The sequence below is a fragment of the Pipistrellus kuhlii genome, unplaced genomic scaffold, assembly GCF_014108245.1.
Source record: "Pipistrellus kuhlii isolate mPipKuh1 unplaced genomic scaffold, mPipKuh1.p scaffold_m20_p_3, whole genome shotgun sequence".
In the NCBI taxonomy this organism is placed as follows: Eukaryota; Metazoa; Chordata; class Mammalia; order Chiroptera; family Vespertilionidae; genus Pipistrellus; species Pipistrellus kuhlii.
Genome location: NW_023425529.1, coordinates 161,491,242 through 161,514,032, shown reverse-complemented (window position 1 = coordinate 161,514,032; position 22,791 = coordinate 161,491,242). Strand labels below are relative to the sequence as shown.

Here is a 22,791-nt window from a genome sequence, read left to right as displayed (position 1 = left end):
TTAGAAACCCATTCAAAACTTGTCTAACATTTCTGTATTTCCAGATCGCAAAGAACATGTAGTGCATGGCTTTGGTCACAAGAGGGCAGTAATGTAATGAAAGGTTGGGTGGATATCCGCAACTGCCAACATGGGGACAAGGTTGGTCACAGAGGCTTTCTCTACATTCAGGGGCTGCCCGTGTTTCTCAGGAGCTATGCTCCATATTGAAGTTGCAAAGTGGAGAGGAGCCAGCCAGGCCTAATAGAAGGAGGCACTTCCTCCCAGGTCACTTACCTTCCCCTAGTCCCAGGCCTGCTCAGGAAATGCTCTGCTTTATGGGGAAGGCAGAAATGTACACAGGAGAGTGATAAGACAATATGGTACCTGTCGTGACGGGAGAATGAATAAATGCTTAGGGGACCAGGTAGAACCGTCTGTGAGGTGATTCGAGGAAAGCACTGAAGAGGAGAAGGAACCACAGGGCTCTGAAGGATGAATAAGAACTCAAGAGGTAGCTAACTGGAAAGGGCATTTTTGGTGGTAGGAAGAGCATGGGCGAAGGGGTGCTTGTGACAGCACCAGAACACATGTCAAGTGCAGCCACTTCTTGCCCTCATCAAAACTGACCAAGCCAACGTTGCTTCTTGAATGCTTTGCTGCAATAATATTTAAACCACATGTCCTGTCTGCTTTCAGTCACACGCTGGTTTTCAACACGGTGGTCTTTCTAAAATAGCAATCAGACCCTGCCATTCCCTCTGTTTAAAATCTTCGATGCTGTTCCACTGTTGTCAGATTGGGGCTGTGGTACTACCTGTCCTATAGGTGCAGTGCGGCCTGCTCCTACCTACTTTTTCAGCTGGACCAAGGCTCCTCTCCAGTCACAGTGCACTTGCCATGGCCCTGCCACAGTGCTTTTGCACATGCATCTCTCTTCCTGAGGAGGAGGGATCTGTCTGGAGTCAGGCCGCCTCGACCCAGTGGCGCTGCTCTCTCTGTCCATCTTATCACTTACAGTGTATAGAGAATGTAGTTGGGAGGAAGACGGAATGAGGCATGCGCTGTCCAATACTTAGTCCATGCCTCATTCTAGAGGCATCATCATAACAGCTCTCACTTATTAAATGCTTTCATTATACAATAGAAAGCATTTAATAAGTGAGAGCTGTTATGATGATGGTGATTTTCTCCCAGGTTCCAGTTTAAATAACAATTTTATCTGAGAAAACTTCTCTGACCTCAGTGTGAAATAGCATCCACTTTGTTCGTCACTTGTCAAAACCCCGATAAGTTATTATCCAGCATGTTGCCAACACTGAAAATGTGGGGTTTAAGAGGTAGTGACCATGCCTACCTAATCCCTGCCATGGCACAGTGCCTTACACACAGCAGGCAGGCATTCAACAAATACTTGTACACAGGAATGAGGTTAGATGAAAAATGTGTTTTGAGACCCTGATGAAAGATACTACAGGACTACAAAGGTAATAATCTTATCTAATAAAAGAGTAATATGCAAATTGACCATACCTCTGCTACACCCACCAGCCAATCAGAGCTAGTATGCAAATTAACCCCCCCAACCAAAATGGCTATAGCTACAGAGAGCAGGAGGGAGGCTTGGGTTTCCCAAGCAATGGAAGAAGCCAAGATTTCCACCTGCCCTTGCTGGCCTAAGCCTCCACTCAAGGCTACAAAGTTTCAATTATAGAAGGTAAACAAATCCAAACAGAAATGGTGGCAGCCACGGAGTGGGCTGGAGGCTTGGCTCCGCTCCACGCTACAAAGTTTCAATTGTAGAAGGTAAATAAATTCCAGATACCAGGGCCTCCGCTTGGGTCACTGGTGTGTGTGTGTGTGTGTGTGTGTGTGTGTGTTGCTGGCCTGCAAACCACCACAGGCCCCTCACTCAGGCAGCCCCACATTCCAAGGGAACCCCCAGTCCAAGGGGGTATAGCTCAGGGGTAGAGCATTTGACTGCAGACCAAGGTAACCCCCACCCTGATCCGGGACACCCTTCAGGGCAAACCAGCTGGCCCCCACCCATGCACCAGGCCTCTATCCTATCTAATAAAAGAGTAATATGCAGATTGACCACTCCAACACACAAGATGGCTGCCCCCATGTGGTCAAAGATCCTGCCCCCATGTAGACACAAGATGGACACCACAAGATGGCCAGCAGGGGAGGGCAGTTGGGAGGGACCAGGCCTGCAAGGGAGGGCAGTTGGGGTGATCATCCTTGCAGGGGAGAGCAGTTAGGGGTGACCAGGCCGGCAGAGGAGCGAAGTTGGGGGCAAACATGCAGGCAGTGGAGCAGTTAGACATCCATCAGGCTGGCATGGGAGTGGTTAGCGGGTGATCAGGCTGGCAGGCAGAAGTGGTTAGGGGCAATCAGGAAGGCAGGCAGGTGAGCAGTTGGAAGCCAGCAGTCCTGGATTGTGAGAGGGATATCCAACTGTCCTCGAGGGTTCCCAGATTGGAGAAGGTGCAGGCTGGGCTGAGGTCACCACTACCCCTTTACCCCCCTGCACAAATTTTGTGCACTGGGCCTCTAGTGATTACATAATACTTATAATTCTTACCAGACAATTCCTCCCCAGAGGAGGGAAAAGACAACGTAGAATAGCAGCGACCCCCAGATGACAAAGTGGTTTATCCAAGTCCAGTAGTGTGTATCTAATGCCAGCTGAAAGAAAAAAGTGATTAACAGTGATATTATCCACATGCCATGTGAGCCATGGCAAGGAAGGAAAGCCAGAAAATAATGAGACCAACCAAGACCTTAATTTTAGCCACAATGTCTGTATGAAACTGATCAAAGAAAACAACACTTATTCTTCCAATGAAGATACAGAATGTGTGACATCACGTCCTTGTAATCACAGCATTTCTAGTAACTCTTACTCGGATCCAGGGGAAACACACTGGGCAGTGTCTCTCCAACAGCAGGGACTCAGGGGCGATTGCTTAAGGTATTGGCTATATTACTATTAAGAAAATTACTTTTCGACTTTCTTTGTATCACTTTTTAAAACTCAGATTGATAGGTGTGGGGACTTTCATAATAATGTCCCATATAGAATTTGACTCTTTTTTTTTCTCCAGGTAGTATAACTTAGATGCATATGTTTATTTATTTATTTTTAAATCAATCTTTATTATTCATATTATTACAAAGGTTCCTCATTTCTTCCCCCCTCCACCAGGTTCCCACCCCACCCTCTGCCCTTTCCCCACTCCCCATTGTCCTCATCCATAGGTGCACAGTTTATGTTCAGTCTCTTCCCGCATCCACCACTCCCCTTTTCCCCGAGAATTGTCAGTCCACTCCCCTCCTGAGAATTTGACTCTTAAAAGAGCTAGGCTGTGGCCGGTTTGGCTCAGTGGATAGAGCATCAGCCTGTGGATTAAAAGGTCCCAGGTTCCATTTCAGTCAAGGGAACATGCCTGGGTTGCAGGCTTGATCCCCAGTGGGGGGCATGTGGGGAGGCAGCCCATCGATGATTATCTCTCATCATTGATGTTTCTATCTCTCTCTCTCCCTTTCTCTTCCTCTATGAAATAAAAAATACTTAATATACTAAAAAATAAAAATAAAAAACCAAAATAGCTGGATTTTCCATAATATTGTACATTGATTTCAGTTAGGGTGCATTTTTTTTTTTTTTATTATGCTGGGGGCAGATGGGCTTGCCAATGAAAATAATTCTAATCTGAATCCTTTTACAAAGAAAAGGCTCATTGAGGGATGGGTGGGAAAGGTGAAAGGGATTGAGAAGTACAAATTGCCAGTTATAAAAATAGTCTCGGGCTGTAAAGGACAGCATAGGGACTACAGGCAATAATATTGTAATAACTCTGTATGCTATGAGATGGGTATTAGACTTATGGAGGTGATCACTTCATAAGGTACATAAATGTCTAATCACTATGCTTACTCCTGAAACTAATATGATACTGTATGTCCACTGTAATTAATACATAAGTTAATAAAAAAAAATCTGCCTTCTATATCACTCTGGAGGTCTGCATATTGGGTCGCAGGGTGAGCTGAGTCTGCGCCTCACTTGTTTGAATGGTGGTAAGAAGCCCCTGACTGGGCTGCGTGCTCGTGTGGACTATAACTTGGAATGGATTTGTAGTTAAAAGGTGGGGTTAACTGTGGCCAGAAGAACCAGCACCAATGCGAGAGGATTTACCTTTAGTGTGACGGTAAACACCATCACAGTGAACACCAGCGTCCCAAAGGTCCAGTTTCCGAATATCTGTGGGGACAGAGTCCAAGCAGTCTCTTGTTATTATGCATTTTCCCCCTTTCACATCCAAAACGAAAGTGTTTAGAGGATACATCTCATTACTGCCCTGCGCCAACACTTCACACCCCCAAGACACAGGGACTAGGTCTTGTTACTACAAAGTGAAAGGAGATGGCAGTGAACACCCGACCCTGGGCACTCAGCCCCCAGCTCCTCAGTGCCGAGAGGGATGTGACCAAGAGGTGGAAACAGCCCTTCCTACACAGACAGTCCTGTCACTCTGATACTGGCTTCCTCTGTGTTGTCAACACGCATCAGTCCTAACATCACAATCTGGGAGCAAGAAAACCACCGAAGAGCTGGTATTACATACGCACAATGCTAACTCAGGTTTTTCTATTTCGAGTTTCATGTCGAAGCGACATTTACCTGATTACCCAGTTCTACGCCTTCTGTACGTTCAAGAATAAACTCAGTAGAGTTTCTGTCTATTCTCTTTTGGACTCTAGTCCGACACCTGCCTGCTTTGCAAGAAAAGCAAGTGCTGGAACATGTTGCTAATAAGCAGAGAAAGAAAACAATCTCGTCACGTATGTGTGACACGTGGATGGGATTTCCTCGGGAAAATGGCAGGAAAAGGAGAAACAGGGCAGACAAGACAGAGCTGCGGGAAGGCCCCCTGCAGCCAATCCGATGGCCAGAACCACAGACATGTCAACAGTCCCTCAGAAGAGGCCACTGAGAGGCGAGAGCAGAGAGCAGGGCTCCAGGCACCCGAGGTCCCGGGCAGGGCGCCAGGGATGGTGTGGGATGGAAGCACTCACAGGGCACATCATGAAAACAACACATTCCCACCTACAGGCAAAGATACAAGCAAAATAAAACGCCTACTGCTTGAGACTTCTTTCCCTTATGGGGGACAATTCTATGAGTAAGTTTCTGCTCCTGTCCTCCTTTAACAGAATGTAAAGCTTTATTTCACAATGAATTTAAAAAACTGGAATACAAAACTATCAACCTACACGTGACTTGACTCAGGTGAATGTGTAGGCTACTCATCTTGTGAGACATCTAGTGAGGTAAGAACTACTGGTAGAATTCCAGAAGAAAAACTAACGTGTTAGGACTTGTTGAAGTTAGGACTTCAGCACTCAGAGCTACACTCACCAGTGGCTCTCAGCGGGGAGGGGAGCGGGAATTCTGTCTCCAGGGGACACTTGTAGTGTTGGAAGATATTTTTGGTTGTCACCATGGAGGGATTGGGGGGCGGAGGGGAGGGGTGCTACAGGCATCTAGCAGGCAGAGGCCAGGGGTCTGCTAATTGTACCGGGCAACCCACAGCCAAGAGCTCTCTGGCCCCAAGTGGCAATAATGGTCAGGCTGGGAAACACTCAAAAATAAATGTTCTCCCTTCAATGCTTAACTTCCGAGACAGGAAAATTTTATAACTCCGAGTCTGGCTGCAGTCTGGCAGAGGACTACAAAAATGCTTGGCCAGCTGGGTGTTGGAGGGCAAACTGGCTCTGTTTTGTTTTCACTGAAGGCTGATGCTGTTAGCCAAAGTGAGGGGTGAACCTGCCGTACGGAGAGGGACACCGTGGGCGGGACCTGACAGTAAGGCCGCCACCCTGCCCTGCACTCCACTTCCTCACACCCTGCCCACTTGTTTGCCACCCCTTCTGGGTAGAAACTCATTTTAAAAAGTGTTCAATACTAGCCAATTGTGGAAATGGTGTCTGCACAGAGAGTGACAGGATATCTCCAACAGCATCACAAATCAGGGACAAGCTTTGAGCCACTCAAGTGACTTCTTTATTTCTCTCTCTCCAGAGGTAAGGGGGTACTTCTCTAGGGCACTGCCAGGTTTTCTTGTATTTGTGGATTATGGTAAACCTGGGATCACAAATTAGGCATGCCGATGCCTACTCCAGTAAAACACATGGGCCTTAGCTGTCATGTTTATAAGTGAACAGCAACAAAGCGCAACTACCTTGAACCCAGAACTGAAACTTTGGTTAGAACCCTGGGCAATGCCGGGATCTGCTCCACCCTCACCTATGCTCCCTCGCTATTTCTGGCCCTTTGGGATAGACCAGTGGTCAGCAGGCTCACGAGCTGTGGTTTGCCATTCTGTTGACTAATGAGTTTGCCGACCACTGGGATAGACAATCATGGTAATATCTCTATAAATTCCTCTGAATTTTCTTATTTAAGGGAGCCCTTCGGCTAACTGCTAACAGTCAATGTATTATTAAAATTGTTTGCCATTATGTCTATGGATTTTGTGGTGGGAGGTGGCATGGTTCACTGGGATACCAATCCCATTTCTCAAAGAACTGCCAGAGGGACCATCTTTTTTCCAAGCTTCATTAGCTCCCATGGCCCCCATGAGTCTGATTTCCTAACTGTTATCTCCATTGAGAATGTCACTAATTTCATAGCCTCATTCAGATGATAATGAGAATTTTGTAGAATGTCCCTGAAGCCTGCCCCCCACCAGATCTACATTTAATCCCTTCTCACACGTCTTCCTCTCTCTTCTGAAGATGGGTATTTTGCAGGAAATGTTCCTGCTTTTAAAGCCCTAGGATCCAGACCAATTTAATTTTTATGCATAAAAATATCCCACAACAAACCTGACTTGCATTTTTCCCCCCCCCAAGATCACAGCCACAAGAAACACCTACTACATTTCCTTCCTGCACAGATTCCGGATTGCTACCAAGACTGCTGGCATCATTTGTCCTTGTTCCAATGGCTGGCGACGGTTCAAATTGCAGTTACTTGGATGCTTACTGACTCATATTATACCACGCTCTAAACTTCCAAGTGTTCGCCTAGGAATTCCCTGCCGTTCAACAATAATAATCATTGCCTTAGCATTCGCATTTGAGAAGTAATTATGGCTCATGACGTCTATGCTGAAAATGCCCCTAAGTGAATTTCCCTTTTTAAAAAGTTCTCCATGATTCAGTGTTCTCTCAATACTACATGTGTGCTATACACATTCCTATAAAATTATTTAGGTCTTTAAAAAAGTGGTCCTCCTCTACTGATAATAAAACAGGGCATCTAGTAATACCACCAAGAAGATGCATCCTCGTTTGTCAGGACACACCGTCAGAAAAGCAATGAGCATTATCACCTCCACGCTGCCCTGCCACCTTAGAACCAAGGGCATTGCCATCAGTCACCTGAGACTACCGTGCTTACTGGCATTTTGCAGGTTTACTTGAATTACTACAGAACTAGCCCATGTCTCTACTTTTAGTTCTGCAAGTGATCTAACACTCTTCTCCCCCAAACAAACAAGAATTTAAGCATCAACAATGCAGAATGAGAAAGGCTCTCTCTGGCGGTGTGTGTATGTAAGGGGTGAGGGGGGGGGGGATAGGGGGTAGGGAGGATGTAGTAGGGAAAGAAGGTGTCTAGAGCTACAACAGCAGACATGCAAGCTTGGCCTTGCACTTGACCTGGAGTGTCCTTGGGCTATGACAATCTCTTAGAGCTCTTATCCTCCTAGAGACCCGGGGTAAGTGTCCACACTAGGTCCTTTACACCCTTGTCACTCATAATTAGGGATGCTATGAGTATTATTCGACTTGCTGTTACACTCTAGGTCCTTAGATTATTCAACTTCTATAGAGCATTAGTGAATTGGAACTAATTTCGCCTCTAAAATGCATAACATTAGACAAACACCTCACATTAAATACCTTATTTAGCACCAACTGCCCCATGTACTGCTTCCTAATATCACCATACAGCTCAGAGCTTTACATATGACAGGATGTGCGTTATGTGTGTTCAATCTTTGTCGTGACAGGCCACTGAGCAGAGGACTCTCACAACTCTTGGCAAGTCACCCACTAGGCATTTCTTAGTGGGAGTAGTACAGGTCAACTTGTGTTTTCTTTACCCTGATGTCCCTTTCTGTCATTGTTTCAAATTCAAATTAATAGTTCTGTCCAATAATGGCTTAGCAAAGACATGCAAGTGGTAATCATGGGAGATATAAAAGTGTTGCAGAAAAGCATCATTCTAGAAGTTGAGACAGTATTTAGGATCAGGACATCCTTACGGAAACAGGAATAGATAAGTCAAGAATTGGTAGAAATCCCTGGATCACATGCAAGGCCTCAAAACACCACCACATACACTGACCCACAGCAGCATGAGGAGCGGCTGGTGGAATTTTGGTTGGAGACCTATCAGGGCTACTGGAACTTGAGCAGGAGGAGAAGATGCTGCTTAGACATCACCTTGGCAAGGTCTCTCTATGGTCTGTACTCCAAAGCTCCAGCACTCCCTACAGGTTCTTCAGACACACCTATAATTTTACTGTGTGTAACACTGAGATTAAACAATTAAGCAGCAGCATGGACTACAACAAATACTATAACTTTGTACCAAATATCCTGGGTTTGAGTTCTAATTACCTGACTTTGTACAAATTCTTTAATCTGTCTCAAGTGTAGTTTCCTCAACTACGAATGTGTCCATGGGCTATGGCAGTTGAGAGAGGATAAGATTTGTGAAAGTGAACTGCAAATAAAGTGCCTGATGAATGGCACTGACTTCCGTATCGGCTGGCTACCACAGTCCTGGAATTTCAGTCCTCAGGACACAGAAGCTTAGTCCCTTTTAAGATATATGCGAGATGCTTACTTAAAGCGTAACCCATAAGGACAATATTATAAAAGAAACATAAAGAACAATAAGAAAGCTCTATTTAATGACATTTATGACCTGCTAGCATCCAGAAATTATCCAATTAAAATAAACTACGACAAAGAACAAATTCCAGAAAGATACAAAGTTTGTAGAAGAGTGAAAGAATTTTAAAAATTCTCAAGATCAATGTAGTAAAAACTGGTTTGTGTTATAATGAAAGATAACTGCGCCTTTTAGTAATGAGAAATGAGAAACAAACAAATGGGTAAACAAATTCCATGAGACCTGTAGCAAGACCTTTGGGTTTCAAGCCAACTGTTCTAAGAGATGAGCCACACAGGAGGACAACATAGGGAGAGGTGCTCTGTCAGACAGGAAATGAAGCAAACGTCTGTTCACAAGCTAGCCTTACTTACATCAACAACAGTGTTTATTTTTACGGCAAGGTAAATACGTAATATTCGGGTAGGGCACAATTCCTGACATGTGCTCCATGTCTTTCGCAATTGTCCCAGGTAGCATGGGTTTGCCACATTCAAAGCAGTGTCCCCAACAGGCCCCGCATGCCTGCATATGTTGCCTCTTAGTTAAGGTAAAGGGAAGCTCAAACAAGTCCATCTGAAAACCGTCACTGACTCAGTGGCAATCCTGACACAGAAATCCAGAGATAAACACCAAGTACAAGTGATCAGATGTACACAGACTTCTCTAATACAACTTTTGTCTACAGGAAGGAAAGGGGAACAGCAGCTAGTAGTGTTTCTACTGACAAAGCACACGGAAGAAGTCACAATTTGAAAATATTTTCGAGAAATATTTTATCTAGAATGCACTCCAAAAACATATAGAGGACACACCCACAATTGTCTTACCATGTGTGTGTTGGTAGTCATTATCTGAGAGTGGGAAGGAAAGCAAGTCGCAAAAAGAAAAAAAATCAAGATACAAATAAAACAAACCCTAGAAATTATGCAACAAACAGAGAGCTGATGTCTATTAGAAACTATTAATCTACTCATGGCAAAGGAAACAGACACTTAAGTGCACGTGAAAAAATGTGTTAAGTACAAAATAAAAAGTAATTCCCATATTAAATAAGCCATGCTTGGTGGATCTAACTGAACCACTAGATAAATAACTGATGGTGAAATATAAGTAACAGAAACAAAAGTCTGAAAACCCTCGGGAAGCGGATTCCCACAGTCAGCTGAGCTACGCAAAGCAGTGCATTTACTGACATACTATGTCCTGTAAGCGATTTGGTAGCTAGATACCCAAATATCAGGAGACCCCACAGGCTGGGCTGAATGACTGCACTGACCACAGACTGAACACCAATCAAGGGTTATTCCCAGGCAGCCAAGCCAACAAGGCCCAGTTTGGTACTAACCTGTCCATTGCTGGACACAGTTGCATTTTCAAACATGAAGTAAGCACCAAAGAAAAATACCAGAGCGTCAAATACTCCTAAGAATGTCCAGTAAATGAACGCTCGCCAGCGGAGTAGAGCGTTCTTGGAGATATCTCTGTGGAAGGAAAACAGTGAGAACATAGTGGCTACATTCCATTAAAATGGGCCTCAGTATGGGAGTGGGGTGAGGGTGGGGGAGCAATGGTAAGATATGTACACATATAATACCTTAATAATAAAAAATAAATAAAATGTGTCCACTAGGGGCCTCTAAGTCACTGGAGAAGGAAAACATCTGACAAAAATCACAACCAGGGCACTGGCATGGGCACTATCCACCCATCCTACTTGGGGGTCCCAGTTTTACAGGCTCTCTCTGTATTCTTTCTTACAACTACATGTGAATCTAAAATTTTCTGAAATACAGTAAGTTTAATTTAAAAAGCCATAAAAAAAAACCACCAGTAACACATTGACATATGCCAGACATCCTGAAGTGCTGTCCTGAAATAGCAAACATAACTTCCTTGTTATTAAAACATACTTTTTAAAAGCAGAAAAGCACACACCAAAATCAGATCTGTTAACTTTCCCCATCCTCACTCAACAAAGCAGAGCATATGTGGTTTTTAAATAATAATAATTCAGGTCATAGATGCACTGGGGTTTTAAGGGGATAGACATCCTTATCCCCAGTCCTTTCATATTTATAAAAAAATTAAAAATAAAAATAATATAATAATTAAAAAAAGGTATGGTAAAGAAAACCCAATATGGCAAAATACTAACTGGCTTAATACATACATTTCAAATGCAACATAAATCTTCTATCTATTAGTAAATTTGAAGTTTAATCAGTCAAATTACATTGATTCTTGCTTCAGGACTCTGGTAAAAGCAAGTGCATCAGCTGATACTGCATATTCCTGGTTTTAAAATAGTTCAACCAGGCATTTATTTGGAGGCACCGCCCTCTGGCTGCCTCGTTATTCTCCAAGCTCTAAAGCAAGAGTGCCTGAGGCCCCGTACCTGTAGAGGGTAGGGTCCCTCTTGAGTGTCTCCATGCTGATGTGCTGCTCCATCAGGCTGTACAAGAGAATCGGAAGGGAAGTGAAACTGATGTTGTACAGTGTCAGGTAGGCGGTGTCGTACAGCGTCTGCAGGAAGGAGAACAGCCACTGAAAACAGCACCCGTGCACCTTGTTCAACTTCTTCGATTGTTTGGTTAAACATATATTTTCAATTTGCAAAGAGTTAACACGAGCATTCTGAAATATAGACAGAGCCTTCTTTCTACAGATTTAGAAGGGCCAGGACAATGTTCAAAGCTTCATGATGTCAATTAGTCAAAATTAAAATCATGGCTGAGAGAAGGCCCGACGATGACCCACCCCATTTTGGCCACTGCAAACTTGCAACAACAAAAAAAGTTGCATAAAAGCTTGCTATTTGGATCGCCATCTTCAAGCTTCAATTTCCCCCAGTGCCAGACCCTTTGGATCAAAGCAGGTGGCCACAGCCCATCTGAGCAGGACGGCAGATCAAGTGAGCGAGGGAAAGGCAGTGCCCTGACGGTCTCTTCTCCCGTCAGATGGCACGCACATCTCTGCCTGGCACTTGAAAGTGTTAGAAGCCAATGAATTGTGAGACACCAAGAAAGAATCTCAGATTTAGATTCAATCTGTTCAGAAAGCCCAACACAACAAGCTCTCCCGGGCTTGGGGTAGGCAAGTTCTGGGCACATCCCTCACTGGGCCCACGGGAGAGCCTGCAGTCAGCAGACGTGGGACTCTCCACGCCACTCCTCCTCTCCGCCCGCTGATGGGCTGCTGAGGGCACTTAGGCCTCCCTCCCTCCCCATCCTAGCCTGCATGCCTCTGCTGTCTCCTCTCCCCTCACTGCAGCCACCCCCAGGTGGGAGGGAGATAAGGCTCAAGGCAGTTTCTGACTTAAGACATTAGGACTCACCTGCTGTGAAAACCCACAGAAGAACTGGTATAAAAACTGAGGGAAAATGAAGCAGACATTCTGAAAGACAAGTCACATGCCTGTTAGTCAAAGGGAACACTGCAAGAAGCATCTAACCCTCTCAGAGGTTGTCCACGTGACACCACTTTATCTGGGGAGTGACCCAAACTGTCCTACGCTCTCATATGAGCCGGCAATGGCTTCAAATTTTTTTTTCTCTTTTTCAGTAGCACCTACAGTGCATAGGTGACAATGTTCTGGAAACTCTGAGAACAGATAAGGTAAAAGCAAATTTGTTGAAGAGATAGAAGGGAGCAATGTAGGTGTCAGTGTAAACAGGAAAGAATTAAATTGCATAATGAATGAGGAATTAGTTTAAGGAATTATAAAAGAATGCCCCTTTCTCATTCATGGTATCTTCTTATTGATTCCACATGAAATTGTGTGAGTGGGAGAGAAGGGCTAGAATCAGCCCCTTCCTTGCTGACAATTACTTCCGTTTTTACATAAATCACCCCATAAGGCACCTGTCTAATGTGTCATTCCATCGCATGTAGTATATTTCACGGAGACAGTGATAGGAGCAAGGAAGTACTTCCTACCTTATAAAAGAAGTATTGCACAAGCTCAGATATCCTAATGTAATAAAAATGCCCATGAACAAGCAGCATCTTCTTTAAATGCTTAAATTTAGGTATTGCATAGTCACTGTTCCTTGCAGCCTGACGACCTTCCTTTCCAATGACGCCTATAAGAAGGGAATAAATACACGCTTTCTCAACAACATGCAAGTAAAAATGGGAATAAGAAAATAAGGTTAAATACAACTGTGGCTGTGAGATTTCTCAGCCATGAACGTACTAAATCTCAGACGCTGCCCTAAATGTGTCATCTGAAGCCTATGATCTTGCCTTTTGCTGTATCCCCTTTTTGTTTAGCTGAAGTGATAAATCTCAGTCACCAAAATATGCAGGAAGTTAAAAAACAAGAGGCTTACCTATGCCCACATGGGCCTCCAGGATCATGCTGACATCATTTGCGCCATCACCGATGGCTAATGTAATAGGGTGCTCTTTTGAAAATTTGATTAATTTAACAATCTGGAAAAGAAATACAGAACTGATCTTCTCTGTTTTACTCTTGATAAGGTTATCATTAACTAAGTATAAATAAGAAAGATATGTTAGGTAAGAAAAACGAAAAAATTATTTACTTAAGGAGGGGTGGGGGACTTCTTTTCTGCCAAGGGCCATTTGGATATTATTTATAACATCATTTGTGGATCATACAAAATTATCAACTTAATAATTAGCCTGCTATATTTGGTCAAGCATCTAATTAACTCACCCCAATGGCTTGGCGGGGCCAGACCAAATGATTTCGTGGGCCTTATACTACCCATAGGCCAGATGTTCCCTGCCCCTGGTTTAAAGTAAGTGTACTACATTCGATCTACTTTATCATATATGATATACTTCATATTGAAAGAAAAAATAAAGCAAAAGTAGATAAGGTTTGATTACAAATGAGATATGTAGGAAGTGGCTCGCTAACAAAATGAAGATAGACATAAAATAGATTAAGTAGCCGAGACCGGTTTGGCTCAATGGATAGAGCGTCAGCTTGGGGACTGAAGGGACCCAGGTTCGATTCCGGTCAAGGGCATGTACCTTGGTTGCGGGTAGGGGGTGTGCAAGAGGCAGCTGATCGATGACTCTCTCTCATCGATGTTTCTGGCTTTCTATCTCTCTCCCTTCCTCTCTGTACAAAATCAATAAAATACATTAAAAAAAAATAGATTAAGTAGTTTTCAGTTACAGCTACACTCACATACAATATTTAAACAAAAGGGAAAGTATATGTAAATATAAAAAGAAAAATCTCAATGTTGTATTTTATTAGAAAATATTACTATTTGCTATCAAGCATCTACTTTTTAAAATAAGAAATTCTTATGCTATTTTAATTTTCAAACTTGTCATTGTGTAAAAACAAACCAATGCAATTAATAATTTCCAAATGTTTTAGGCAATTTCTTTATAATATATCAATTTTCCATTCATGTGTCTAAATGATGGTTTGAGATACAGAAGTAAGAAGATTAGGGGGGAAATGTGTAGATTGCCTTCTTGTTTCAAGATGATAGACTGAAACAAAAATTAATCTGTAAAACAGTTTGTTAGACTCAGTTCAGAACTGCGTTTATGTATAGTCCATATAAGGCTGACATAAGAGGGGTAGGGAATAAAACCGTTTTTTATCTTAGATAGAATGCATATGAGTTTTTGAGACTCAGCTTGTCCTCACAAAGAATTACCCAGGGAGGTCCAGTCCTATATTCTTAGTAACACCGCCCCTTAACAGATTGGTGAAGTGCACGTGCAAGGACGCTAAACATGACCTCTTTGCACGTGGTTTTCAGGGCTTTACCTTAACCCACTGGGCTAGTCTGAGCGGTAACAGTTTTCTTTCTGTTCACAAGAAATTGGTCTAATGTATCTAAAATGTGGTTTAACAAAATTGGAACTGTTGTAGTCCTATATCAGAAAGAGATCTATGATCTATGTTCACCTATGTATGCCTTAATGCTTTAAAGAGTATTTAAAAACAAACAAACAAAAAAAACACATGAGGTGCGTGTTTCCACAAGAATATGTTGCAGTGGGTAGAACGTGAGTTTGGAATCCGACAAACGGGAAACTAAATTCTGGCTGTAATTTTCCAAATGCCTCCTTTTCGAGAAAACCCTGGTTTTCTGCACCTCAGGTACTTCCTTTGTAAAAGTAGGTTAACATCGGCCATCTATCAGGGTTGCTCTGAAGGTGGAACGGGTTCGTGGGACTGGCTCAATAATGCTAAGGCCACACCGTCTGCCTTCAGTGAGCATTTCTATCAATGACCACACTTTTGTGGCACGGTTTTATTTTATGAGACAAGTCAGACAGAGACATGGCCCTTAGAAAAGGGTCATCCATCTGATTCAGTGACCTTGTACTAATCACAATAGGCAAAACAAGACTCGTGTTTTAAATTTCTATCACATTTACTTCTATGTAAAAACAGTGGCACTTTGCTAGATTTCAAAAAAATAAATCATCAGTGGTTATGACAACTAATGAATGGCTTTCAGTATTTAAATACCCATCAACCACTAGCTAGTGATAAGGGACAGGGGCACGGACCTGGGCCTTCTGCAGAGGGGCCATCCGGCAGCACAGCACGGCGCTGCAGTTGCGGCAGATTTCAAGGAACCGTTCTCGGTAGTTGCTGGAGCTGCCATCCTCTCGGGGTTTCATTATTAAAGACAGTGCAGCGCCATCAATAATTAAACCGTAGTCTTGCATATCTGTGGAAAGTCTGTTAATGACACAAATCAGAGAGGTTACTCAATAACTAAGTTTATAGAACTCAGAAGACTACGTAACTTTCTGGAATATCTAGAGATGCTACAAATCCACGATCAAGGGATTAGGAGACTAGTACAGTCACTTGATGTTGTCAATAGATTCTGTGACTTTAAGCAAAACAATGTATAAGGAAACCGATTTTACCATAGGCCAACGTACTCAAGAGTTAAGTTCCCATGGTGTCTCTTCAGTGTTATATCAAAACAGCATTGAACGAAATGATGTTTTTCAAGGACCTGCTATACAGTAACTCTACCACCTTATCCTCGGAGAACACTTTCCAAGAGCCCCCAGGGGTTGCAGGTAGAACTGACCTATATACACTATGTTTTTCCAGATGCATACATATTTCTGATGAAGTTTAATTTATAAATAAGACGCAGTAAGAGACCAACCATAATTAATAATAAAATATAACAATTATAATAATATACTATAATAAAAGTTATCTGAACAGGGTCATTCTCTCTTGTGGATATAATGGACAGAGGGATGATTCACATTCCAGCTGGGGCAGAGCAGGACAGCTTAAGATTTCACCATGCTACTCAGAACAGTGCACAGTGAAAACCTGAGAATTATTTCTGGTGTTTTCCATTAATACTTACTGACCATGACCTCAGGTAACTGAAACTGGGGAAATAGCTCTGTACTACTCATGAAGAATTTAAAATTTGCATTTGATTAGAGAGCTGCTTTTGCTTTACCTATTAATGACAACCTAAAATGATTCAAATAAAGTCTATTCTTAGATCATGCAAGTAACACCAGCAAGGACAACATTTTTAAAACGTATCAGAATAAATTCTGAGTATTCTTCGAAAAAAACAACTCTGGAGCATATATAGTTTTATCTTAACAGACAGGCAACCATGTATTATTAATATTTCCTTCCCTGGTCTGGCAAATGCTCTGAGGAATCCAAAGTACTGCCTGTTCTCCCCACCCCCTACCCCAAGTGTCTTAGAAATGAGAACGCAGCCGGTGTGGCTCAGTAGTTGAGGGATAACCCATAAACTAAGAGGTCATGGTTAGATTCCCAGTCAGGGCACATGCCCGGGTTTCAGAGTCCATCCCAAGTAGGGGGCATGCAGGAGGCAACCGATCAATGATTCTCATCATTGATGTTTCTCTTGCTCTCTACCTCTCCCTTCTTCTCTCTGAAATCAATAAAAATATATTTGTTTTAAAAAGACACATGAAAATGATCATATTCATAATATTTTATAAATCAATCAAGTCTTTTTGTATCCTTTAACCAGCAGTGTCAAAGTACACACACACACACACACACACACACACACACACACACACCCTCTCTTATGCACACCCTCTGTGTACAAAGACACGTTACAGTTGCTAAAAAGAAATACCTCTGCTTTTGTTTCAGGTGGTCCCTCTAACCACGCTGATGCTGGTACTGATGGGAAGGCAGAACCACGTTCCCAGCAAGGGTGTTGAGGCTCTCCCCTTGCAAACGGAGGTCACCTACCCTGAGAGGTTGTCCCTGGTTAAGCTGCCATTCTGGCGCAGGACCGTTTTACTCAGCTCGAACAGGACATCATGTAAACTTTGCTCCTCGATTTTCTTGGTGGTGAGTTCAAGCAGCTGTGTGTTCCTCCTGAAGAGTTTGCAGGCGTAGCAGGTGGCTGCTGCCGTCTCCATCTTGTCCCCGGTGAGCACCCAGACTTTGATGCCGGCCTTCTGCAGAGCTTCTATGGTGTCAGCAGCTTTCTCCTGGAGCCTAGAACCCAAAAAACGAAACAACAAACACCAGGGCTGACAAAGGCAAATCAAAACAAACCATTTCAGGAACTTGTGACCTATTAAAATATTTTAATAGGCCTTCAGAATTAAAAAGCTCCGTAGTGCCCTGGCTGGTTTGGCTCAGTGGATAGAGCAACGGCCTGTGAACTGAAGGCCTTTATGGGAAATAAAAACTCAGTAAACTTATGAAACTTCTACACCTCCTTTTACATTGGAGTATTTTTTCTTTTCCATTTTCATTCTGTTCTCAGCGGGCCCTTGGCCATTTCTTAGTGCATTAATAAGCCTTAAGTTTAACTTTTAGCTCTTGTTTCAGACTTGTCACAGATTAGAGGCTCTTTATTTAGAAGCATTTGAAAACCTGTCATGCCGAAACCGGTTTGGCTCAGTGGATAGAGTGTCGGCCTGCGGACTGAAAGGTCCCGGGTTCGATTCCGGTCAAGGGCATGTACCTTGGTTGCTGGCACATCCCCAACAGGGGGTGTGCAAGAGGCAGCTAATTGGTGATTCTCTCTCATTGAAGTTTCTAACTCTCTATCTCTCTCCCTTCCTCTCTGTAAAAAAAATCAATAAAATATATTTTAAAAAAAAAAGAAAAGAAAAAAAAAGAAAACCTGTCATCAGTAATTTTACCAGTTCTTATATTATTTGCAATATTCCACTTGATTACATTGAGCATGTAATCAAGTGTATTTGATTACATCTGTATTTGGAAAGAACTAGTAACAAATTTAGACACGTTATTGATTCAATTCTAAAGAATAAATTTAAAAAATAACCCTGTAAGATATCTTGACTATGCAGAACATAATTCAAAAAATGCTGACTATTTCTGGTTTCTTCTGGGAAAGTGTGAATTCAGGAATCTTATTCATGGAAAGTAAAACATCACCTAGTCATGAGTTGCCTGTGATAGCACCTCCCCCGATCCTCGCCCCTCCACCCCCACATGCAGTCAGACAGCCTGTCTCTTCTGACCTGTGAACATGTGCCTTCCGTGCGGCTGACACTTTCCTCTGAAGCACCCGTGTGGCACCATGCTTTATTTCTGGAGATGGCACAGTGTTTACTTACCGATCCTCAACAGCGGTAGCACCAAGCAGAATAAGATCTTTCTCTATGTGTTCATAGGCTTCTGCTAATTTCTTATCTCGATCTTGAAGGGCCATCTTGCAAGTATCTAGCAATTTACGAATGCCTTCATATTCTTCTGCGCTGAGCCTTTTGTATGCAACGCACAGAGTCCGAAGTCCCTCCTGTGGGAGACAATGCATTTCATGTGAATTCCAGGGTCACTGTGCCAAAACATTATGTTTCAATAGCTTTCTCAATATTTCCTTTCTTTAATTTGAATTACTAACCAAAGAATTCTGAAATAACCAACCCTTAAATGGGTTGACCATTTACAACTGCGTTAATTCACATCTATATCAAATATAATCATTACAAATTACGGAAAAAATTCAAACTAAAAAGCATGGGAATAAATAATAAAACCAGGGCCATCCAAAGATAAGACTTTGTTCTTTTATTTTGAAAAACTAGAGGCCTGGTGCATGAAATTCATGCTAGGGTTCGGGGGAGATCCCCCAGCCTGGCCTGCACCCTCTTCAATTTGGGATTCCTCTCACAATCTGGAACCACTGGCTCCTAACTGCTCACCTGCCTGCCTGCCTGAAGCCCCTAACTGCTCCCCTGCTGGCCCTAACTGCTCTCCCCTGCCAGCCTGATCCCTCAACTGCTTATCTGTGCTTCCCTCCTGGCTGACCCCTGTCTATCTGTTCTCCCTTCCTGGACTGATCCCCCTAACTGCCTATCTGCTCTCCTTTCCTCTCTGCACCTTTGTCCTTCGGACCCCAGCACAGGCTTGCCGAGAGCTCTCCACCATGGCCTCGCCCCAGTCTTGATTAGTCATTACATGACAGCATCCTGGCCAATTTGCATATTCCTCTATTATTAGTATAGATGAAGAGATAAACTTTTTTTAGGGTATTAACTTGCAATTCTATGGTGAATACCAAGTGATATTTCTAAAGTAAACATTTTTTTACATGGGAGTTTGTAATTCCATTTGATCTTATGTAGCGCTTGCCGAAGGAAGCGGCTAGGCTATGTATCAAACCCATTGGGTCCACAGGAGAGTGAAATAGGAATTTAGGAATAACAAACTCTGCTGTGATCATAATTCTGGGCATCACCACACACAGAACGAACACATCACCCAGCCAGCGGGGCACATGTAAGTTGGGCTCTCAGAGCTGCGAGGCCACACACAGAACACTGGATTCCTTCAATGTGCTAGTGTGGGGCTTTCACAGCAGGAATGTGCCTGTCTCTTCCTCTCCGCCTGGCAGGATGGCTACAGGGAGTTGGTCTTCTGCCCCTCCCAGAAAACATTAGCGGATTCCCAGGAGCTGAGAGAAGGCTCATGGTATAATTTGAAAGAAGTGAGTGTGTGCCCCTGTGCACTGTGGGTACACAGAATGCCTGATGAAAAGTTTAATGTCAGACAGCCAAGTTATTAGAGTTGAGACAAAAGTTTAAAACCAGTTATAAGGGAAAGGGACCACCTGGTTAAGAAATGGGCCCCAGAGGGAAAAGTCCTGTACCCTTCTCTGTAGGAGGCCTTAAGGCAGGAGACATAATGCCATAATGGTACGCTGTGGGAACCCTGAGATTTAAAGTCTGGGTTTCCCTGATGCCCAGGCAGCACTGTTTGGATAGAAGACACTGAATTCCATTTTGGTCCCATGAACTTCCTTTCGTTCAGATATGACTTGCATCTGAAGGAGTGGAGGGGTGCATGGGAGAACCCGGGGGGCAGAGAACATCCTCTCCCGTCCTGGACACAGACCTCAGGGTTTAGCAACAAGCACCCCGTCCAGAGCCTATCCTACTGGCTTGTGTGGCTATCAGTGTGGCCAGCGTCACACAGCCATCTGGCCACTGTGGGAAAAGGCCTCGCTGTCATTTCAGATATGGTTTTGAAGTGACTTGCAGATGGGCTGCCCCCTCAGGAGTAATCTCGCACACCCTGTATTAAAGCTCATCATCTGTAAGTGGACATCCTGCTTATGTACATGTAAGTGCTTTAAAGAAGTCCTTCATCGTCTATTCCAAAAGACTCACCTCAGTGGGTAGGAGAAATTTGTGCCATTTTATTTTCATGATCCTGAACACAAAAGGTTCCATCATCTTAGACCTGCAGCTTATTTACTGATTTCTGCTGGTTCTGTGGCAGCTGCTTTGTTGGACCAGTAGGTGTTACTAGGCGCTTTATACGAAGTGGAAGCCAAAGGGTTTGCACTTGGCAGCCACATTTAACAGAGTTTACCACTGCAGCAGCAGCTGCAGGTGTGCATGGTCTCAGCGGAAGAAGGATGCTTCTCGGACAATATACACATTTAATGCCATAATATTTATAGTCAAGCAGGGGGAGTGTGTCTATGAAGAGCCACGCATCGTTGGCTCACAGTCTGATGTGGAGGGGAGGAGGGTGGCCCTCTGTCAGAGATGCACAGCTTTTCCCACACCCACAGCAGTCCTTGGAGAGAGGGACCTGGAGCCTGTGGTGCGCGTGGGGGATAAAGGGTCAGGGGGAGCTCGGAAGCTCAGAGTTGCCGACAAACGGAACAATATTGCTGAATTTATAGGACAGACTATGCTTCAGAATGAGAGGTGGGAAGAAGACCAAACAGGTGAAGACACATGAAAGCCTAAGAGCCTTTGGAAAAGGAATCATTAGAAATTGTTCAGCATAAAGATCTACTTTCTCCAATATAATCACCGCAATGTGCTTAGAATGTGGACCCCACAATCATCTACCAATCAACCCAGCCCCCACCTCAAAATAAAAGGAGATATGCAACAGGTTCCTGAGTCCACCTGCTGGGGGTGGTACCCAGGTCGAACACCACCAGTGTAGAAATCAATGGGGGATTTTCCAGGTTGTGCACACGTGGTCTCTTCTGACTTTAAGTGCGTCCCTTAAAGCCATGTGGCATCCTCTGTTAGGAGTCTTTCCTTCCTGACCCAGGAGAACCGTGGGACCCGTGCCCCGGAGCCTCCCATCTCACCACAGCATTGCGCTCCACTCTGGCTCGGATCTGATCCACTTTGCCTTCGATGACTCGGGGAAATATTGAAGAATCTGCTCCTTTGCAGAAGAGAAAAATTTCTTCTAGAAAATGAGAATAAAAAGATGTCTGATTTAATCACAATTTGGGAAAGACTAAGTTAGTGATCATATTATGCTACTAAGAGATAAAAACAGGGATACCAGTGCTGAGACTGTGGTAAAGGAGATTTCGTTCGTTCAGTTACCATGAAAAGTCAGGAAAAAAATTACATCTACAGGTCACCCCAGAGCCTCATCTTATCCTTACAATCCCAGAAACCTCCTAGGAAAGCCACAAACAAGGAAAGCCAGTGGCTCCGGCGTGTCCTGCCTTCTGTCACTCTGCCTTCTCTCGGGTTAGGATGTGAGTGAGCAATGAAATGACCCTGGGACGAGGAGGGGTAAGGAAATGAAGGGTGTGGCTGACCCAGAGGTGGGGATAACAATTTGTGAAATGCTAGGAGGTAAACATCAAATCCCAGGGGAACGCAATGCACTTTGACGTAGAACATGGCGTCTGAGTCACCATCAACCAGAGTTACAAGAAATATGTGTTTTATCGTTGTGGCCCCACCTTTCAAATAATGTCCCAATTACGGCGCACATATTTGTAATGTAGATGCATGCTTCTTGTCCCTCAAGATAAAACGATTTTCTCTTCCAGAGAAGTAGAGACCCCACCTGTGCACAAATTTGTGTACTGGGCCTCTAGTTAAAAATACAGCACAATTTTTGCTCATACAAGTCTTGAAATTAAGCCAAGGGTAATGTCACGCTTTGGCCAGAAAGAATGTTGTCTGGTGATGTCTGTGTTGCCAGCACATGACCTGAACTGTGGCTGAGCAGAGGCTGGGACAGACCTGGGAGCATGGCCAGCCACATGGAGCAGGAATCCACCAGAGCAGGAAGTCCCATCCCTAGAAGATGCCAATGTGACCGCCCAGGTCTGTGACCTGGGATTCTTAGTCACATACCCACCACCTGAAGTCAGAATCCATTCCCGTCTGCCAGACAATTTCTAGCCAATGTTCCTATGTCATCAGATACAGTTTGGAACAAGAACTGAAGTCCAGATGACATAATGATACATCCTTAAACAACAATACATTTCTTTTTCTAGGAAAATCATGGGTGACTCATAATAATGGCTTGTAAAAGGCTTAAATTCTTTACTGTCTCAATGTGTCGATTCCTCTATGCCACTTTG

General features: G+C 43.6%; 1 protein-coding gene and 1 long non-coding RNA gene across 10 annotated transcripts in view; both read right to left on the bottom strand.

Annotated features, from left to right (window-relative positions):
• ATP11A (ATPase phospholipid transporting 11A) overlaps window positions 1–22,791 on the bottom strand; it is a 134,237-nt gene that overhangs the window by 9,718 nt on the left and 101,728 nt on the right. For 6 of the 9 annotated variants that reach the window (XM_036457232.2, XM_036457235.2, XM_036457236.2 and 3 more), the window contains 12 exons: window positions 21,544–21,647; window positions 18,542–18,723; window positions 17,193–17,444; window positions 15,476–15,650; window positions 13,291–13,393; window positions 12,896–13,041; window positions 12,294–12,353; window positions 11,355–11,482; window positions 10,305–10,440; window positions 9,787–9,810; window positions 4,184–4,249; window positions 2,567–2,670 (listed from right to left, as the gene is read on the bottom strand). In XM_036457232.2, the coding sequence (XP_036313125.1) occupies window positions 2,567–2,670; window positions 4,184–4,249; window positions 9,787–9,810; window positions 10,305–10,440; window positions 11,355–11,482; window positions 12,294–12,353; window positions 12,896–13,041; window positions 13,291–13,393; window positions 15,476–15,650; window positions 17,193–17,444; window positions 18,542–18,723; window positions 21,544–21,647 (1,480 nt within the window). The remainder of the gene's footprint in view (window positions 1–2,566; window positions 2,671–4,183; window positions 4,250–9,786; window positions 9,811–10,304; window positions 10,441–11,354; window positions 11,483–12,293; window positions 12,354–12,895; window positions 13,042–13,290; window positions 13,394–15,475; window positions 15,651–17,192; window positions 17,445–18,541; window positions 18,724–21,543; window positions 21,648–22,791) is intronic. The other 3 variants (XM_036457233.2, XM_036457242.2, XM_036457234.2) reach the window with 2 other exon arrangements.
• On the bottom strand, window positions 17,671–18,535 carry LOC123653276. The gene is made up of 2 exons (XR_006742987.1): window positions 18,082–18,535; window positions 17,671–17,828 (listed from the first exon to the last, which is right to left on the bottom strand). It is a non-coding gene; the product is annotated as an uncharacterized LOC123653276 (long non-coding RNA).